The sequence below is a fragment of the Pseudonaja textilis genome, chromosome 3 (genome assembly GCF_049901715.1).
Source record: "Pseudonaja textilis isolate UNSWEBS1 chromosome 3, rPseTex1.2, whole genome shotgun sequence".
NCBI lineage: Eukaryota > Metazoa > Chordata > Lepidosauria > Squamata > Elapidae > Pseudonaja > Pseudonaja textilis.
Window position 1 is genome coordinate 198,619,030 of NC_141992.1, and position 16,339 is coordinate 198,635,368.

Sequence of the window (16,339 nt, forward strand, 5' to 3'; positions counted from 1 at the left end):
TAATTAACTTTACTTTGGGTTCGTACTGCATTTACTCCCTCCGTAAACTGTTTTCTTTAAGAGTTTGATATCCAAGCCGAGGATAATTGGACATTGGGGCCAAGTTGGAGGCATTAAAGGGAATTTATTCTATTTTTGTGACTTTGTTATTTCTATGTCCCGCCCCGGGTCATCACAATGCTAAACCTGTAAGAAAGATTCCATTTCCGTGGTGGCGCAGCGGTTCGAATGCAGTACTGCAGGCCGACTCTGCCCACCGCCAGCAGCTCGATTCTCACCAGGATCGAGGTTGAGTCGGCCTTCTGCCCTTCTGAGGTGGGTAAAATGAGGAGCCAGATTGTTGGGGGGCTGACTCTGTAAACCGCTTAGAGAGGGCTGTAAAGCACTATAAAGCAGTATATAAGTCTAAGTGCTATTGCTATTCCGTAGAACTCTGTTTCGGCTTCACGCAGAAATGCTCTCGTTTCAACTTAGGAAGGGAGCAACTAAACTGCGGGTTCTGCAAAGGTTTTCTACACAGGTTTTCCCAACGGATGTGCATCTGAAGCCGCCTTGCCCATCTGTTTCCCCTCCTGCAAATTATCTGTCCCTCTCCCCTTATCTCTTTCCCCTCTCCTTCCTTCCTTCTTCCTTCCGGCTATTTTCCTTCTCCACGATGAAGTTTAATCCAGCCTTCGCTAATCTGGGGCCTTCCGGATGGGATGGACTACAACTCCTATCGCTCCCAGGGCTGCAAATCTGCCCTTTTTAATCAGGGCCTTTTGAAAGTGTTTTAGGAGGATTCCAATATTTCCTGACTGACGCTTAGTCAGGTCTTAACTTTTCTTTTCTTTTCTTTAAAATAAATTTTATTAATTTTCTATTGTTTATACAGTTATTAGTGCTTAATGAACTTGAGCGCTGTCTCTGGATATTTAATTTGCGTAACAATACAGATTGCGTTCTTAATCGTCAACTCTTTTTCCAACTGCTAGTAAAATAATAGAACAGAACAGAACAGGAGAGAAAGGAAAGAATATGGGAATAGAATAGAATAGAATAGAATAGAATAGAATAGGGGAATAGAATAGAATAGAATAGAATAGAATAGAATAGAATAGAATAGAATAGAATAGAATAGAATAGAATTCTTTATTGGCCAAGTGTGATTGGACACACAAGGAATTTGTCTTGGTGCAAATGATCTCAGTGTACCAAGACAAATTCCTTGTGTGTCCAATGACACTTGGCCAATAAAGAATTCTATTCTATTCTATTCTATTCTATTCTATTCTATTCTATTCTATTCTATTCTATTCTATTCATTCAGAGTCAAGAATCATAAGGTACAACACTTAATAATAGTCTTAGGGTACAATAAGCAATCAAACATACTAGGAGATCTGTTTGATAAGATTCTGTGTCTTTTTTGGGTTTAATATTCAGCGTAAGTCTGTCCATTTCTGCACAATCTATCTGCACAATTATCTTCCTAATTATCTCTTCATCTCACGGTGTTTCTTTATTTTCCAATATTGTGCAAATATAATCCTCGCTGCTGTTAAGACATGCAATATTAAATATATACTGTTCTTATCAAGGTTTACTGGTATTATGCCTAATAAAACCAGTTCAGGATTAAAATCTATGTATCATCTTTTCTAACCACCTGTGTATTTTAACTTTTCTGTTTTACTGGCATGCATCTCCCTGGGTATAAAAGGTGACAAGAGTGGTGATGGATAAGGAGAGGGAGGGAAGGAGGGAAGGAAGGAAGGAGAAAAGGAAGGAGGAAGAAAAGGAAGGAAGGTGGTTTGAATGAGGAAGGAAGGAGAGGAAGGAAGGAAAGAAGGGGAAGGGAGAAAGAAAGGATATTAGAGGGAGAGAGGGATGAGAAAGAGAAAGGAATGAAAGAGGGGGAGGGAGGGAAGGAAGGTTTTAGAGGGAGAGAGGGATGAGAAAGAAAAGAAAAAGAAAGGGAGGGAAGGAAAGAGGAAGGAAAGGAGGAAGGAAGGAAGGGAGGGAGGGAGGAGGAAGGAAGGAAGGGAGAGGAGGGAGGGAGGAAGGAAGGCGATTGGAATGAGGAAGGAAGGAAGGAAGCAGAGGAAGGAAGGAGGGAAGGAAGGAGAACGAAGGGAAGAAGGGGAAAGGAGGAAGGAAAGGAAGGAAGGATATTAGAGGGAGAGAGGGATGAGAAAGAGAAAAGAAAGAAAGAGGAAGGGAAGGAGGGAGAGAAGGAAGGAAGGATATTATAGGGAGAGAGGGATGAGAAAGAGAAAGAAAAAAGGGAAGGAGGGAAAGAAAGAAAGAAAGAAAGAAAGAAAGAAAGAAAGAAAGAAAGAAAGAAAGAAAGAAAGAAAGAAAGAAAGAAAGAGGAAGGAAGGATCTGGAATTCATCTTGGAACAAGGAGACGGCACAAGAGCAAAGAGAGTTGGGTTGCATTTAACATTTTTTTGGGTGGGTGGGGGAACGACAGGCTAGGGCCACAACTGTTGGGAAGGCCAGGCCAGACAGGGACATAGTTTCCCTCCTACCAGTCGGGAGACAAAACGTTTGAACTCTTTGTGTCTGTGCCTGTCTGTGTTGCAGGCACTCCATGACGTAAGGTTTCCATTAAAATCTTTGGCAGGAAAATTGATTTTCACTACTTGCGGGTTGAAGCTATTAAAAAAAAAAAAAAAGCAGGATTATCAAAGGCACCAAGTGCTCTGGCTACAGGATAACCCCCCTGCTGCCTTTTTTCCCTTCAGGTAACCATGCAAGGGCCCCCTTCTAAAGACCCCCCAAACATGCTAACTTCTTTTAACAAACTTCTCCCTTCCATCCTGCAGGAAAACACTGAGGACCAGGAACCTCAATACTGGTAAAACATACCCCGACTGTCAAAGGGCTTTTTTTTGCAGAGGTTAGTGCGGTCCGTTGGGAGGGCAGGGGAGGTAAAACCTCTTGTTTTGGGGGGTCAAACCTGCTGCGGGGACGAATTTGTGCGCTGCACCAAATCGCATCCTGTCACTTCCTGCCTGATTTCTCAGAAATCTCTTTTGGGATGCAGAAAAACGCTTGGTGCGGTGTGCGCACGTCAAGGAAATGGGCACAATCCTGCATCCTACGAGCTGCTTTCTGGTCCAGTTTGACCCTTTGATTTATGATAAAAAAAGACCTTCTGGGGATCCAAGATGCACGATTGGATAATAAGAAACATACGAAAAAGGGTTGCAGGGATTGGGTGAGTCTAAATGATGAAAAGAAGGACTAGGGGAGCGACGGGATAGCAGCCTCCCAGTATTTGAGGAGCTGCCCCAAAGAGGAGGGAGTCAAATTATTCTCCAAAACCCCTGAAAGGCAGGAGAAGCAGCCACGGATGGAAACTCATCAAGGAGAGAAGCAATTTAGAACTAAGGAGGAATTTCCTGACAGCGAGAACGATTAACCAGTGGAACTGTTTGCCACTAGAAGTTGTGAATGCTCCAATACTGGAGGTTTTTAAGAAGAGAGTGTCTGAAATGGTGTGGGGTCTCCTGCTTGATCAGGGGTTGGACTAGAAGACCTCCAAGGTCCCTTCCAACTCTGTTCATTGTTATTACTTCCTAATTTCTCAGGAATCTGTTTGGGGTTCAGGGGATGAATAAAAGAAACGAGCACAATTTCTGCATTTGGGAGAGGAACTCTTGAAGAGGGGGGGTTCTGGGAGACCCTCCCAGAACAGGGGTTCCCCAACCTTGGCCACTTTTAAGACTTGTGGACTTCAATTCCCAGAATCCCTCAGCCAACTTTGGCCATTTTAAGACTGGTGGACTCCAACTCCCAGAATTCCTCTGGGAATTGGATTCCACAAGCCTTAAAGGGTCCAAGGGTTGGAGACCTCTGCACCAGAAGACCCCCCATCTATCCCTCCTCTTCCTCTTTCCCTGAATCCTTCCCTCCCTCCGTTATCTAAGCCTCCATCTACAGGCCAAGTAGTTATTTCCTGGAGGCGAAACTTTCTGTAAATAGCACCCTGCAAATTGCAGGAAAACAGACCCTTTAAGAATGGCAATTATTTTGTTTTTGTTTTTTCCTGAGTTTCTTCTACATGAGCTGTGTTTCGAAGTTTGCTTAAATCATTGGGTTTTATCCTGATAAAAGTCCCGTTTTTTAAAAGTGCCCTCTTTGGGCCGTACGGCAAGCAAATAAAAACAAGGCCCACCGTTAGTCATCAATAACAATTGTCTGTGATCAACAGTTAAAAGTTCCCCCATTCTAAGCAAAAAAAAAGGGGGGGGAAATCATTGTTCGGAAATTCCCCAGATATGGAACACAACAAGGAAGGTGATTTCAGAAGATTGCACAGCATTGCCACTGCAGCGGAAATTTGTGTCGACTCACAACTAAACTCTGTTTCAATCCAAGGGATTGAATTCCTCAGCAAAGTCCTTCAGCTTATTAAAAATAATTCAAGTTAGAGATCGTTAGGGCAGGTGGCTAGAGAGCAGTCAGGGCCTCTCAAGATAGGCCGGGAGTAAAATAAAAATCGATATGGGTAGGTACACCAGCCGTGGCCATAAGAAAACCAGTCGGGTCTAATGATTAAGGCAACAGGCGAGAAGAGTGGGAGACGGTGAGTTCTAGTTCCACCTTAGGCCTGAAAGATGGCGAAGTGACTTTGAACCAATCACTAGGAGATGGTGAGTTCTAGTCCCACCTTAGGCATGAAAGCTGGCTAGGTGACTTTAGGCCACTCGCTAGGAAGGTGGGAGTTCTAGTCCCACCTTAGGCATGAAAGCTGGCTAGGTGACTTTTGGTCCATCACCAGGAGATGGTGAATTCTAGTCCCGCCTTAGGCATGAAAGCTGGCTAGGTGACTTTAGGCCACTCGCTAGGAAGGTGGGAGTTCTAGTCCCACCTTAGGCATGAAAGCTGGCTAGGTGACTTTTGGTCCATCACCAGGAGATCGTGAATTCTAGTCCCACCTTAGGCATGGGACTAGAAAGCTAGCTGGGTGACTTTAGGCCAATCACCAGGAAGGTGGGAGTTCTAGTTCCGCCTTAGGCATGAAAGCTGGCTAGGTGACTTTTGGTCCATCACCAGGAGATCGTGAATTCTAGTCCCACCTTAGGCATGAAAGCTGGCTAGGTAACTTTAGGCCACTCACTAGGAAGGTAGGAGTTCTAGTCCCGCCTTAGGCATAGAAGATGGCTGAGTAACTCTGAACCGATCCCCAGGAGACTATGAGTTCTAGTTCTGCCTGAGGTATGAAAACCTGTGGGCCAGTCCCTTTCTCTCATTCCACCTCAGGGTTGTCATTTTGGAGAAAATAGGAGGAACAAGTGCGTTGGATATATTCATTTCCTTGAGTTATTTGTAAAAATAAATACTGTAGAAATAAACCAACATGATTATCCTTCTCATCTTCTCATCTTCCCTACTATCTTCTCCTTTAGATACCTTATGATTTATCACTTGCTGTTTCTATCTTAGGGTTAATGATTATAACTATGGTTTAGGATCTACGTCTTAGCCCTTTGTGGCTTGTATGTAGACTGAGAGCTTATGCACCAGAGACAAAATTCCTCGTGCGTCCAAATCAGACTTGGCCAATAAAGAATTCAAGAATTCAAACCACCCCAGTCCCTTTCTTATATAGGAAGTCCTCAACTTACAACAATAGGTTAAGTCAGGTCTCAACTTGGGCCTTGAAGCCTGGCGGACTTCAGAATTCCCAGCTGGCTGGGGAATTCTGGGAGTCGAAGTCCGCCAGGCTTCAAGGGCCCAAGGTTGGAGACCCTGCATTAAGAGACAATGTCTCAATTAACAACAGAAATTTCAGGCTTGGTTGCGGTTTTACGTCGAGGACTATCCGTATGTTTGTCAAGTTCCCCACGGTGGCACCCTCCAAAACCAGCTGCCCCCTCGTCTTGGCATTCTCCTCACTGGCACAAGTGGAGAATATCTTTGGGCTGGCATTTTCCCAAACCATTCCATTGCAAAAAGAAAAAAACAATTTTTTTTTTAAAAAAGAAAAGAAATAAAGTGGGTGAAGGCCGGATTATTGGACGGGCAACACGCAAAAGAAGCCAGAAGGTGTTTCTGCTGTTGTGAGATGCTGGCATAGCCGTGCCCTGCACTGTCCACACGGTGGGAATCGGCTGCAAATGGCCGATTGTCTGCAAAACAAAAAACCAAAAAAAAAGGAAATGAGGCCTTCAAAACAGCCACTCCCTCCACCCCCCGTCTTCCTGGAAGGGTCACTTCCAAAGATCAACGGAAACTCTGGATGATTCATGGCTGCAAAGGTGGGGGCAGCAGGGGGGGCAATTTTCATTTTCTCCAGCATTATAAATAGGATGGAGTGGGCACGGAGGTTTTTCTGGTGTCCGGCGCAGCCTCCCACCTCAGAGACACACCCCGCCCCGCCCCCAGTTGTCCAAGGGGCTCAGGAAAGTTTGGAAACCGTTTCTGGACTTTATGCTTGAGGTGGAATGGGGGGGGGGGGGGAGAATGAAGATCAGGGGAAACCACCCTGGGATTTCACGAGATCTTAAAAATGGGGAGTTTAGGGAAGAGTTGGTCACGACATTGAAGGACACCTCTGTTCTGCAGATCTGGGCAGGATTAGAACTCCCACCCTTCTGGTGGTTAGCCTAAAGTCACCTAGCCAGCTTTTATGGATAAGGCAAAACTAGAACTCCCGCCTTCCTGGTGGTTGGCCTAAAGTCACCTAGCCAGCTTTTATGGATAAGGCAGGACTAGAACTCCCACCTTCCTGATGGGGAACCTAAAGTCACCTAGCCAGCTTTTATGGATAAGGCAGGACTAGAACTCCCACCTTCCTGGTGGTTGTCCTAAAGTCACCTAGCCAGCTTTTATGGATAAGGCAGGACTAGAACTCCCACCCTCCTGGTGGTTGGCCTAAAGTCACCTAGCCAGCTTTTATGGATAAGGCAGGACTAGAACTCCCCCTTCCTGATGGTGAGCCTAAAGTCACCTAGCCAGCTTTATGGATAAGGCAAAACTAGAACTCCCGCCTTCCTGGTGGTTGGCCTAAAGTCACCTAGCCAGCTTTTATGGATAAGGCAAAACTAGAACTCCCGCCTTCCTGGTGGTTAGCCTAAAGTCACCTAGCCAGCTTTTATGGATAAGGCAAAACTAGAACTCCCGCCTTCCTGGTGGTTGGCCTAAAGTCACCTAGCCAGCTTTTATGGATAAGGCAAAACTAGAACTCCCATCTTCCTGGTGGTTGGCCTAAGTCACCTAGCCAGCTTTTATGGATAAGACAGGACTAGAACTCCCACCTTCCTGGTGGTTGGCCAAAGTCACCTAGCCAGCTTTTATGGATAAGGCAGGACTAGAACTCCACCTTCCTGATGGGAACCTAAAGTCACCTAACCAGCTTTTATGGATAAGGCAAAACTAGAACTCCCGCTTCCTGGTGGTTAGCCTAAATCACCTAGCCAGCTTTTTGTGGATAAGGCAAAACTAGAACTCCGCCTTCCTGGTGGTTGGCCTAAAGTCACCTAGCCGCTATGGATAAGGCAAAACTTCCTGGTGGTTGGTCACCTAGCCAGCTTTTATGGATAAGGCAAAACTAGAACTCCCGCCTTCCTGGTGGTTCAGTCATCTAGCCAGCTTTCACATCACCTAGTCAACCTCCCTAGCAACCCCCCATTCCATTCGCAGCTGCTCTGGATGGACTCTGACAGGCCCAAGCAGGAAACTAGGGTGTGTGTGGGGGCGGGGGGGCTGTCAGCCAGGAAAAGGAAGCATCGATGGCACCATGTGCATCCGGTCCAGTGTCCAGCACTTCGCCTTGCTTGTCCTGGGGGGGGGGAGGGACCTCCCCCTTCCCTTTCCCTTTAGAAAGCGCTACTTCCTGACCCTGCGCTGATTTCATGCGAGCCATGTTCCCAGGGTGGCCGTCTCTTCCCACACGGTGTGGGCGCCCTCCCCTTTTTCGCCACAGCCGCGCACGCCGGGGTCCTCCTCAGAAGCTCCTTTTGCACCGCAGTAGCGTTTGGATGGACCGTCCGTTTACGTCCAGCTTGGACAGGAGAACCTCCCTGCTGGCCACGTCTCGTCGCTGGGTTATTCCGAGGGAAAAAGGCGCGAGGGCGTGTGGGGGTTTCTTCGAATATTTTGAAGTCCTGTTCGGCCCAATATTTGAGGGGCTGCCCCAAAGAAGAGGGTGGGGGGAGTCAAGCTATTTTGTAAAGCAGGAGTCTCCAACCTTGGACACTTGAAGCCTGGTGGACTTCAACTCCAAAGCTGGCTGGGGAATTCTGGGAATTGAAGCCCACCGGGCTTAAAGTGGCCAAGGTTGGAGACCCCTGTTCCAAAGCACCAAAAGGCAGGACAAGAAACAATGGATGGAAATTCACCCAGGAGAGAAGTAACCTGGAATTAAGGAGAAACTTCTTGACAGGGAGGACAATTATCCAGTGGAACAGCTTCCCACTAGAAGTTGTAGGTGCTCCATCGCTGGAGGTTTTTAAGAAGAGACTGGACAGTCAATTATCTGAAATAGTATAGATCAGCGGTCCCCAACCACCGGGTCCCGGACCGGTACTGGTCCGTGGATCATTTTGTACCGGGCTGCCTATTTTGCTTGGGCGCCGCCATCTTGTTTCGATGGCACTTGAGAAAGTGTTTCCGGTGTCGGTCGTCGGTTGGAAAGCGGCATTTGGGTGCTGAAGGAATCCTCGCGCCTTAGTTTCGTCGAAGGTGGGGGCGGCTTCGAACGAAGAGCCGTCTCGATGGCGGTGGAGTCTCGCGTTACTCAGGAGAAGATTAAGAAAGAGCCCAAAAAGCCCATCGACCGTGAGAAGGTACAAAGGAGGAGTTGAAGGTGGCGGGGAGAAGTGGGGGACGGCTGGCTGGCCGGTCGCTCGGCTCGCCTCGCCTTGGTCGTGCGTGCTGATGCCGGCACCGGTCCGTGGATTGTACCGGTCCGTGGTACCAAAAAAATTGGGGACCACTGGCATAGATTATCCTGCTTGAGCAGGGGGCTGGACTAGCCAATACAAGTGGACTCCAACTCCCAGAATTCCTCTAGCCACCATATTTGGACTTCAACTCCCAGAATTTCCCCCAATATGAGTGGACTGGGGAATTCTGGGAGTTGAAGTCCCTATACCTTAAAGTTGCCCACTTTGCAAAAAAAAAACCCACAGGATTCTCCAGAGATCTTTTCTAGCCAGAAAAAATAAAGAGATTCCCCAGATTTAAAATAATGAGCAAAAGGGGCTTTTTTTGTGTGAGAGGCTAGAGAGACCGAACGGAACCAGGCAGGCGCTGGCCTCCACAACAAACTCTGCAGCTGCCAAACCTGGATTGTTTATTTATTGAGCCACAAAACACAGAGTCATCCTTTGTGTGACACACAGGCAGCCCTGGCGCCCAGCAGGGCTGGGTCCGTGGGCTGGGAGGAAGCGGGGTGAGATAATGTGACCGGGGTGTGTTTGCCCTTCAGGCACCTCTTTGCTTTCGCCTGTCCTTAAACCACAACTTCTTCTTCACCCACACCTTTGCTCCAACCACGGAAGGTATGGAAGGAGGCGCTTGGATGCACCTGGGACGGTCTGCAAAGATTAACGGCGGTTTTTTGCCGTCCTTGGGGGAACCCAATTTTATTCATCAACCCCCGAAAAGGAACATAAGGAAGCAGCAACAGAAGGAATCTAACTTTCCCCGCCTGGTTTGAAAACAGCCGCGTTGAAGCTCGGAGGGTGCCTGAATGCAAACGTTTTGCCTCAAAGCTAGGGGTTCCTAAATTGGGCAACTTGAAGACTTGTGGACTTCAAGTCCCAGAATCCTAGCGTTGAAGTCCGCAAGTCTTAAAGTTGCCACTTTAAGGAGACCTCTGGCTTTAAGCTGAGCTTTGCTTTCTCCGGCCTTCGATTTGGTCTCCAAATGGTCTGGGATGATTTGCAACCCTCTTCCTGTTTGCCCCGGGGGGGGAGTTAAGGTACTGTGCAAAGGGCCAAGGTCCTGCACCACAACAATCATTTAAATATGAGCCGGCAGTGTGTGGCGGCAACCCCAAAAAAGCCAACATAATCATAGGCTGCATTGGCCGAGGGACAGAATTAAGATCACGTGAAGCGTTAATATACCGCTCTATATCCCGAAAGCCATCCCTCTGCTAAACAAATAATTCCCTCAACACCGTTCAACTACAAAGTGTACACTACTATTACTGTTAATCTTCTCACCACTCCTTATCACCCAACCCCTCCCACTTGACTGTTTCCTAGTATGATTTGATTGTTGATTGTAGTCTAGGACTATCATTGAGTGTTGTACGTTATGATTCTTGATTCTTAGCGAATGGACCTTTTCTTTTATGTATAACGAGAGTATTTACACCAAGACAAATTCCTTGTGTGTCCAATCACACTTGGCCAATAAAGTATTGCATTGCATTGCATTGCATTGCATTGCATTTGCATTGCATTCTATTCTATTCTATTCTATTCTATTCTAATTCTATTCCATTCCATTTAAATTCTATTCTATTTAAATTCTATTCTATTCTTCCTTCTTTCCTTCTTTCATTCTATCCTATCCTGTCCTATCCCATCCCATTTAAATTTTATTATATTTTTCATTCTATTCTATTCTATTCTATTCTATTCTATTCTATTCTATTCTATTCTATTCTATTCTATTCAATACAATACAATACAATACAATACAATAATACAATACAATACAATACAATACAATACAATACAATCACATTTAGCCAATAAAGAATTCTATTCTATTCTATTCTATTCAATTCTATTCTATAGGCCTTGGTAACGCCATATCTGGAATAGCGCATCCAGTTTTGGTCACCACGTTATGACGACCTACAAAGTCCCTTCCAACTCTGATTATCGGTTAAATCTATTGAAGTTACCACAGCACTGGAAAAAAAGTGACTTATGACTGTTTTTCACGCTTAACGACCGTTGAAGCATCCCCGTGGTCAAAATTCAGACACCCAGTAACACGCTCATATTTTTTTAACGGGTTGCAGCATCCCAAGGTTTTCCGTTTGCGACCAACTGACCAGCGAAGTCCAACAGGGAAGCCCGATCTGCTTAACAACCGTATTGCTAACTTAACAACTGCAGTGATTTACTTAACAATGGTGGCCAGAAACGTCGTACAACAGGACAAAACTCACTTTAACCACTGTCTCACTGAGCAACATAAATGTGTTTTAGTTAATTAAAGCTGGGTGCCACCAAATCTGGCACATTCACAAGAATTCCCCACAATACAGATAGAGGCAAACACAATGACCTACAGAAAAGGTACAAAACCCGTTCGTATTTTGGGGAGGCCAAACTAGGAACCATTTGCAAAATCTTTAATTTGCAAAATCTCTCATCGCTTCTTGTTCAGTCTTAGGGGAAGGAAGTCTCAGGCCTTCCCTCTCTGGGAATTTCACACAGCCACATCTTTTTTAACAGCCTCTTTGCAGTTTAGTTTGCCACGTATGTTCCAAGCTAGGCAAACAGATCTATTATTTTCCTGTCGGTCTCTTGTTCTTAATAAATGTATTGATTACATTTAGTTAATACATTTTTAGTCAGTTTATTTTCCAAAGCCCCTGAAGGCAGGACAAGAAATTAATGGAAGAGAGAAGCAACCTGGAATTGGGGAGAAACTTCCTAACTGCGAGGACAATTCACCAGTGGAACTGCTTGCCACTAGAAGTTGCGGCTGCTCCAACACTGGAAATGGCATAGGATCTTCCATTTGAGCAGGGGCTGGACTAATGACCTCTGAGGTCCCCTCCAGCTCTATTCCAATTCCGATTTGCAGAGTTATAACTCTAATTTAACGGCCTTTGTGTATTATTTTAAAGCCCACTGAAGGAGTCTTTAAAACAGAACCTTGGCCACTTTTAGGACTGGTGGACTTCAACTCCCAGAATTCCCCCAGCCAGCATGGCTGCCTCTGGAATTCTGGGAATTGAAGTCCACACGTGTTAGAAGTGGCCACAGATGGACACCCTTGCTTTAAAACCAAGGTAATACATTAAATCCAGACAAATAAATCTTTTTTTTTTTTCCTTCCCTTGTTGTAGGCCAGATTCAGAAGTCAGGAGAAGGTGGTCGAAGAGTGGCACACTGTCTCCCTGTTACATCCGAGGAAGTCAAAAGATATTTGTGTGTCTGGTGAACTGAACTTCCACAACTCTGACTGGTGTGAATGGAGTCCTCAACTTACAACAGTCTGTTCAGTGACCGTTCGAATCGACAAAGGCACCAGGGGAAAAAAAAAAGGGACTTGTGACCGTTTTTCACCCTTAACGACCGTTGCAGCGTGTGTGTGTCTCCGCCCCTGTGGCTGCCGGATCGAAACTCACACGCTCGGCAACCGGCTCGTATTTATGACCGTTGCAGTGTGCCGGGGGCCACGCCTACCCTCTTTTTTTGCGACCTTCTCAGGAGCAAAGGTCAAGGGGGAAGACGGATTCACTTAACAACCTATCCACGGCAACGATTCACTTAACAACGGGGGCAAGAAAGGTCGTAAAATGGGGCGAGACTCGCGGGGCAAACGTCTCACTCAAGAAACATCCAGTTTGGGGCTCTATAGTTTTAAGCTGCTTCAGATTTACACACACACACACACACACACACACACACACACACGGGTTAACCTAAAGCCAAGACCCTCACAATGGACAGGAGGCCCCAAAGGTGTTTTTTTTTCAAGAGGCAACCGGACTTCCTTGGTGTTTCTCTGAAGACGTTTTGCTGAAGCCAAGAAACAAGGAAGGAAGGAAAGAAAAAAAAAAGGAAAGAAAGGAGAGAAACGAAAGGAAGGAAAGGAAGAAAGGGCGGAAAGAAAGAAAAGGGAAGGGAGGAAAGAAAGGAGGGAAAGAAAAGAAGGAAAGAAGGAAAGGAAGGAAGGGAAGAAAGGAAGGAAAGGAAAGAAAGGAAAGGAAGGAAAGAAAAAAGGAAGGAAGGGAAGGAAGGAGGAAAGGAAGAGGTTGGATGGACGGAAAGACGGGATAAAAAAGGAAGGAAGAGAAGGAGGAAAGGAAGGAAGGAAAGAAGGAAGGGAAAAGAAAGAGAAAAGAAAGAAAGGAAAGAAAGAAAGAAAGGAAAGAAAGGAAGGAAAGGAAAGGAAGGAAGGAAGGAAGGAAGGAAAGGAAGAGGGTGGATGGGTTTAGGAATAAAAGGGAAAGACGGAAAGACGTGATAAAAAAGGAAGGAAGAGAAGGAGGGAAGGGAGGAAGGAAAGAAGGAAGGGAAAAGAAAGAGAAAAGAAAGGAAAGAAAGAAAGGAGAGAAAGGAAAGGAAGGAAAGAAAGGGAAGGAAAGGAGAGAAAGGAAAGAAAGAAAGGAAGGAAAGAAGGAAGGAAAGGAAGAGGGTGGATGGGTTTAGGAATAAAAGGGAAAGACGAGGAGGCCCCAAGAGCCCCGGAGGCCCCACCTGAGGGGGTCCTCCCTAGGCCTTTGGGTCGGTGGGGGGAGGCTTCCTGCTCCCCCCAGCCACTCACCGTCCCCCTCCACCTTCTCGGGGCTTCGGCTCCAGACGATCTGGCGGCTCTTGAGGCGGACCTGGAAGCTCCTCCGTTCGGGCCTCTGGGACTTCTTCTGGTAGAACAAGGTCAGGACGGAGCCCGTCTCCAAGCCCTGGAGCACCTGCGCCATGTCCGGCCCGTTGGCTGCCTCCGCCCGGGGGGGCTCCTCCGGGAAGCCATTGGGGAGGCTGCTCAGTCGGGAGAGGGACATCCTTCAGCGCATGGCCGGCCGGGGGGCTCCTAGCCACGGGGAGGGGGCAGGTCTTCTGCGGGCGACCGAGGCAGGCTCCAGGGGGGAGGGTGCTCCCCTTTCAGGCCCCTGGGGGGAGAATTTGAAGAGGGTCATCAACTTACATGGAGAGAGAGAGAGAAAGAGAAAGTCAGAGGAAGGAAGGAAGGAAGGAAGGAAGGAAGGAAGGAAGGAAGGAAGGAAGAAAGAAAGAAAGAAAGAGACAGAGAGAGAGAGAGAGAAAGAAAGAGAAAGTAAGTAAGTTTAGGAATAAAAGGGAGAGAAGGAAAGAAGGGATAAAAAGAAGGAAGGAAGAGAGAAAGAGAAGGAAGGAAGGAGAGGGAGATAGGGAAAGGAGAGAAAAAGGGAAGGGAAGGGAAGGAGGGGAGAGAAAAAGGGGAGGGAAGGAAGGAAGGAAGGGAGAGAGGGAGGGAAGGAGAGAGGAAGGAAGGAAAAGGAGGGGGAGAAAAAGGGAAGGCAGGGAAGGAATGAAGGAAGGGAGAGAGGGAGGGAGGGAAGGAAGAAAGGAAGGAAGGAAGAAAAAGGGAAAGGAGGGAGGAAGGAGGGAAGAGAATGAAGGAGGGGAGAGAGAAAGATGAAAGAAAGGAGAGAAGGAAGGAAGAAAGAAGGGAGAAAGGGAAAAGAAGGAAGAGAGAAACTAGGAATGGAAAGAGAGGAGAGAGAAAGGGAGGAATGGAATGAAGAAAGGAAGGGAGAGGGAGGAAGGACGAAAAGGAGGAAGGAAGGGAGAAAAAGGGAAAGGAGGGAGGGAAGGAGGGAAGAGAATGAAGGAGGGGAGAGAGATAGGGATGAAAGAAAGAAGGAGAGAAAGGAGGAAGGAAGGAATGGAAGCTGGGTGGGAAGGAAGGAAGGAAGAAGGGAGAAAAGGGGAAGGAAGGAAGGAAGGAAGGGAGAGAGGGAGGGAAGGAGAGAGGAAGGAAGGAAAAGGAGGGGGAGAAAAAGGGAAGGGAGGGAAGGAATGAAGGAAGGGAGAGAGGGAGGGAGGGAAGGAAGAAAGGAAGGAAGGAAGGAAGGAAGGAAAAGGGAAAGGAGGAAGGGAGGAGGGAAGAGAATGAAGGAGGGAGAGAGAAAGAGATGAAAGAAAGGAGAGAAGGAAGGAAGGAAGAAGGGAGAAAAGGGAAAGGAAGGAAGAGAGAGAAACTAGGAACGGAAAGAGAGGAGAGAGAAAGGGGGGAATGGAATGAAGAAAGGAAGGGAGAGGGAGGAAGGAAGAAAAGGAGGGAGAAAAAAGGAAAGGAGGGAGGAAGGAGGGAAGAGAATGGAGGAGGGGAGAGAGAAAGGGATGAAAGAAAGGAGGAAGGAAGGAATGGAAGCTGGGTGGGAAGGAAGGAAGGAAGAAGGAGAGAAAAGGGAAAGGAGGGAGGAAGGGGGAAGAGAGAAAGGGAGGAAAGGGACGAAGGAACGAAGGAAGGGAAAGAAAAAGGAAGGGGAGCCAGGCGACACCCACCTCCGAGGTCCTTCACGGGAGCATCTCTCCCCCTCCTGGGGGCAGGGGGGGGAGCAGTGGGGAGGGGGCGCCGGGCGGGGGGTCCCTGCGGAGGGAGGCTCGGCGGGCAGCAGCGGCGGCGGCGGCTGCAATGGAGGCGCAGAGGAAACGCCGCGGCGCCCGGCCGGAAAGACTCGGGAGGAGGAGGAGGAGGAAGGAGGAATTTGGGGAAGGGAGGAGCGGAGCAGCAGCAGCAGGAGGAGGAGGAGGAGGAGGAGGAGGAGGAGGAGGAGAGGAAAAGATGGGGGGAGGAGGGGAGGGGGAGGGCGACCCCTGCAGGCGGCCGGAGAGACTGCAGCCGCTCGGCCTGCGGTGCCCAGGTGCTAAGAAAGCGCTGGGGCGGGGGGTGGATTTTGCAGCCGGTCACCTGGGGACACCCCATTTCTGGGTCTAGCCCCCATTTATGGATCTGGGGGCATTTTGGTTTCTAGGGCCCCCCACCTCCCATTTATGGATCTAGGAGCCCCCATTTCTGGATCTAGGGTCCCCTGCCCCATTTAGGGATCTGGGGGGCATTTTGGGGTCTAGGGCCCCCACCTCCCATTTATGAATGTAAGCTGCCTTAAAACAGCCCCCCAATGAGGACTTGGAGGTTCCCCCCAAAAAAGAGGTTGGGTTTGAGAGTTGGGGTGCAATGCCGTGGCACCCCTGTTCTCCCCTTGCAAGGGGTGCCCTTATAGGGGTTTCTCCCCCGCCCATCCGGCTCAGACCAAGGTTTTCTGCCCCCCCCCTTCCCTCTCCTGCCCATCCAGCCGGGTCCAGAGGTGCCACGTCGGTCCTTCGGGTCTCCTTCGGGGGTGGGGCAGCCTCTTTTGGAGGCCTCCAGAGTCCAAGTTCTTCCGCGCTTAATCCAGAAGGGCCCCGTCAGCCCCACGTCCACCTCCTGCCCAGCCCCAGCCTCCAATCGGCCTCTGGAGAAGCCCACCAGGCCGAGATCCACCAATCGATCGGAATAGAACTGGAGGGGACCCTTGGAGGTCTTCTATTCCAACCCCGGGCTCAGCAGGAGACCCTAAACCAGGGGTCTCCACACTTGACAGCTTGAAGACTTGTGGACTTCCAACTCCCAGAATTCTTCCTCCAGTCAGGTTAGCTCAAGGATTCTGGGAGTTGAAGT

General features: G+C 48.1%; 1 protein-coding gene across 1 annotated transcript in view; it reads right to left on the minus strand.

The window, feature by feature from the left end:
- The window catches only part of LOC113452797 (1-phosphatidylinositol 4,5-bisphosphate phosphodiesterase gamma-1-like), a 91,628-nt gene extending 76,275 nt beyond the window's left edge, over positions 1-15,353 (minus strand). Inside the window, 2 exon segments of the mRNA XM_087931836.1 lie at positions 13,463-13,805; positions 15,184-15,353. Coding sequence (XP_087787962.1) covers positions 13,463-13,697 — 235 coding nt within the window. The 5' untranslated portion in view covers positions 13,698-13,805; positions 15,184-15,353.
- Between the last annotated feature and the right edge of the window lie 986 nt (positions 15,354-16,339).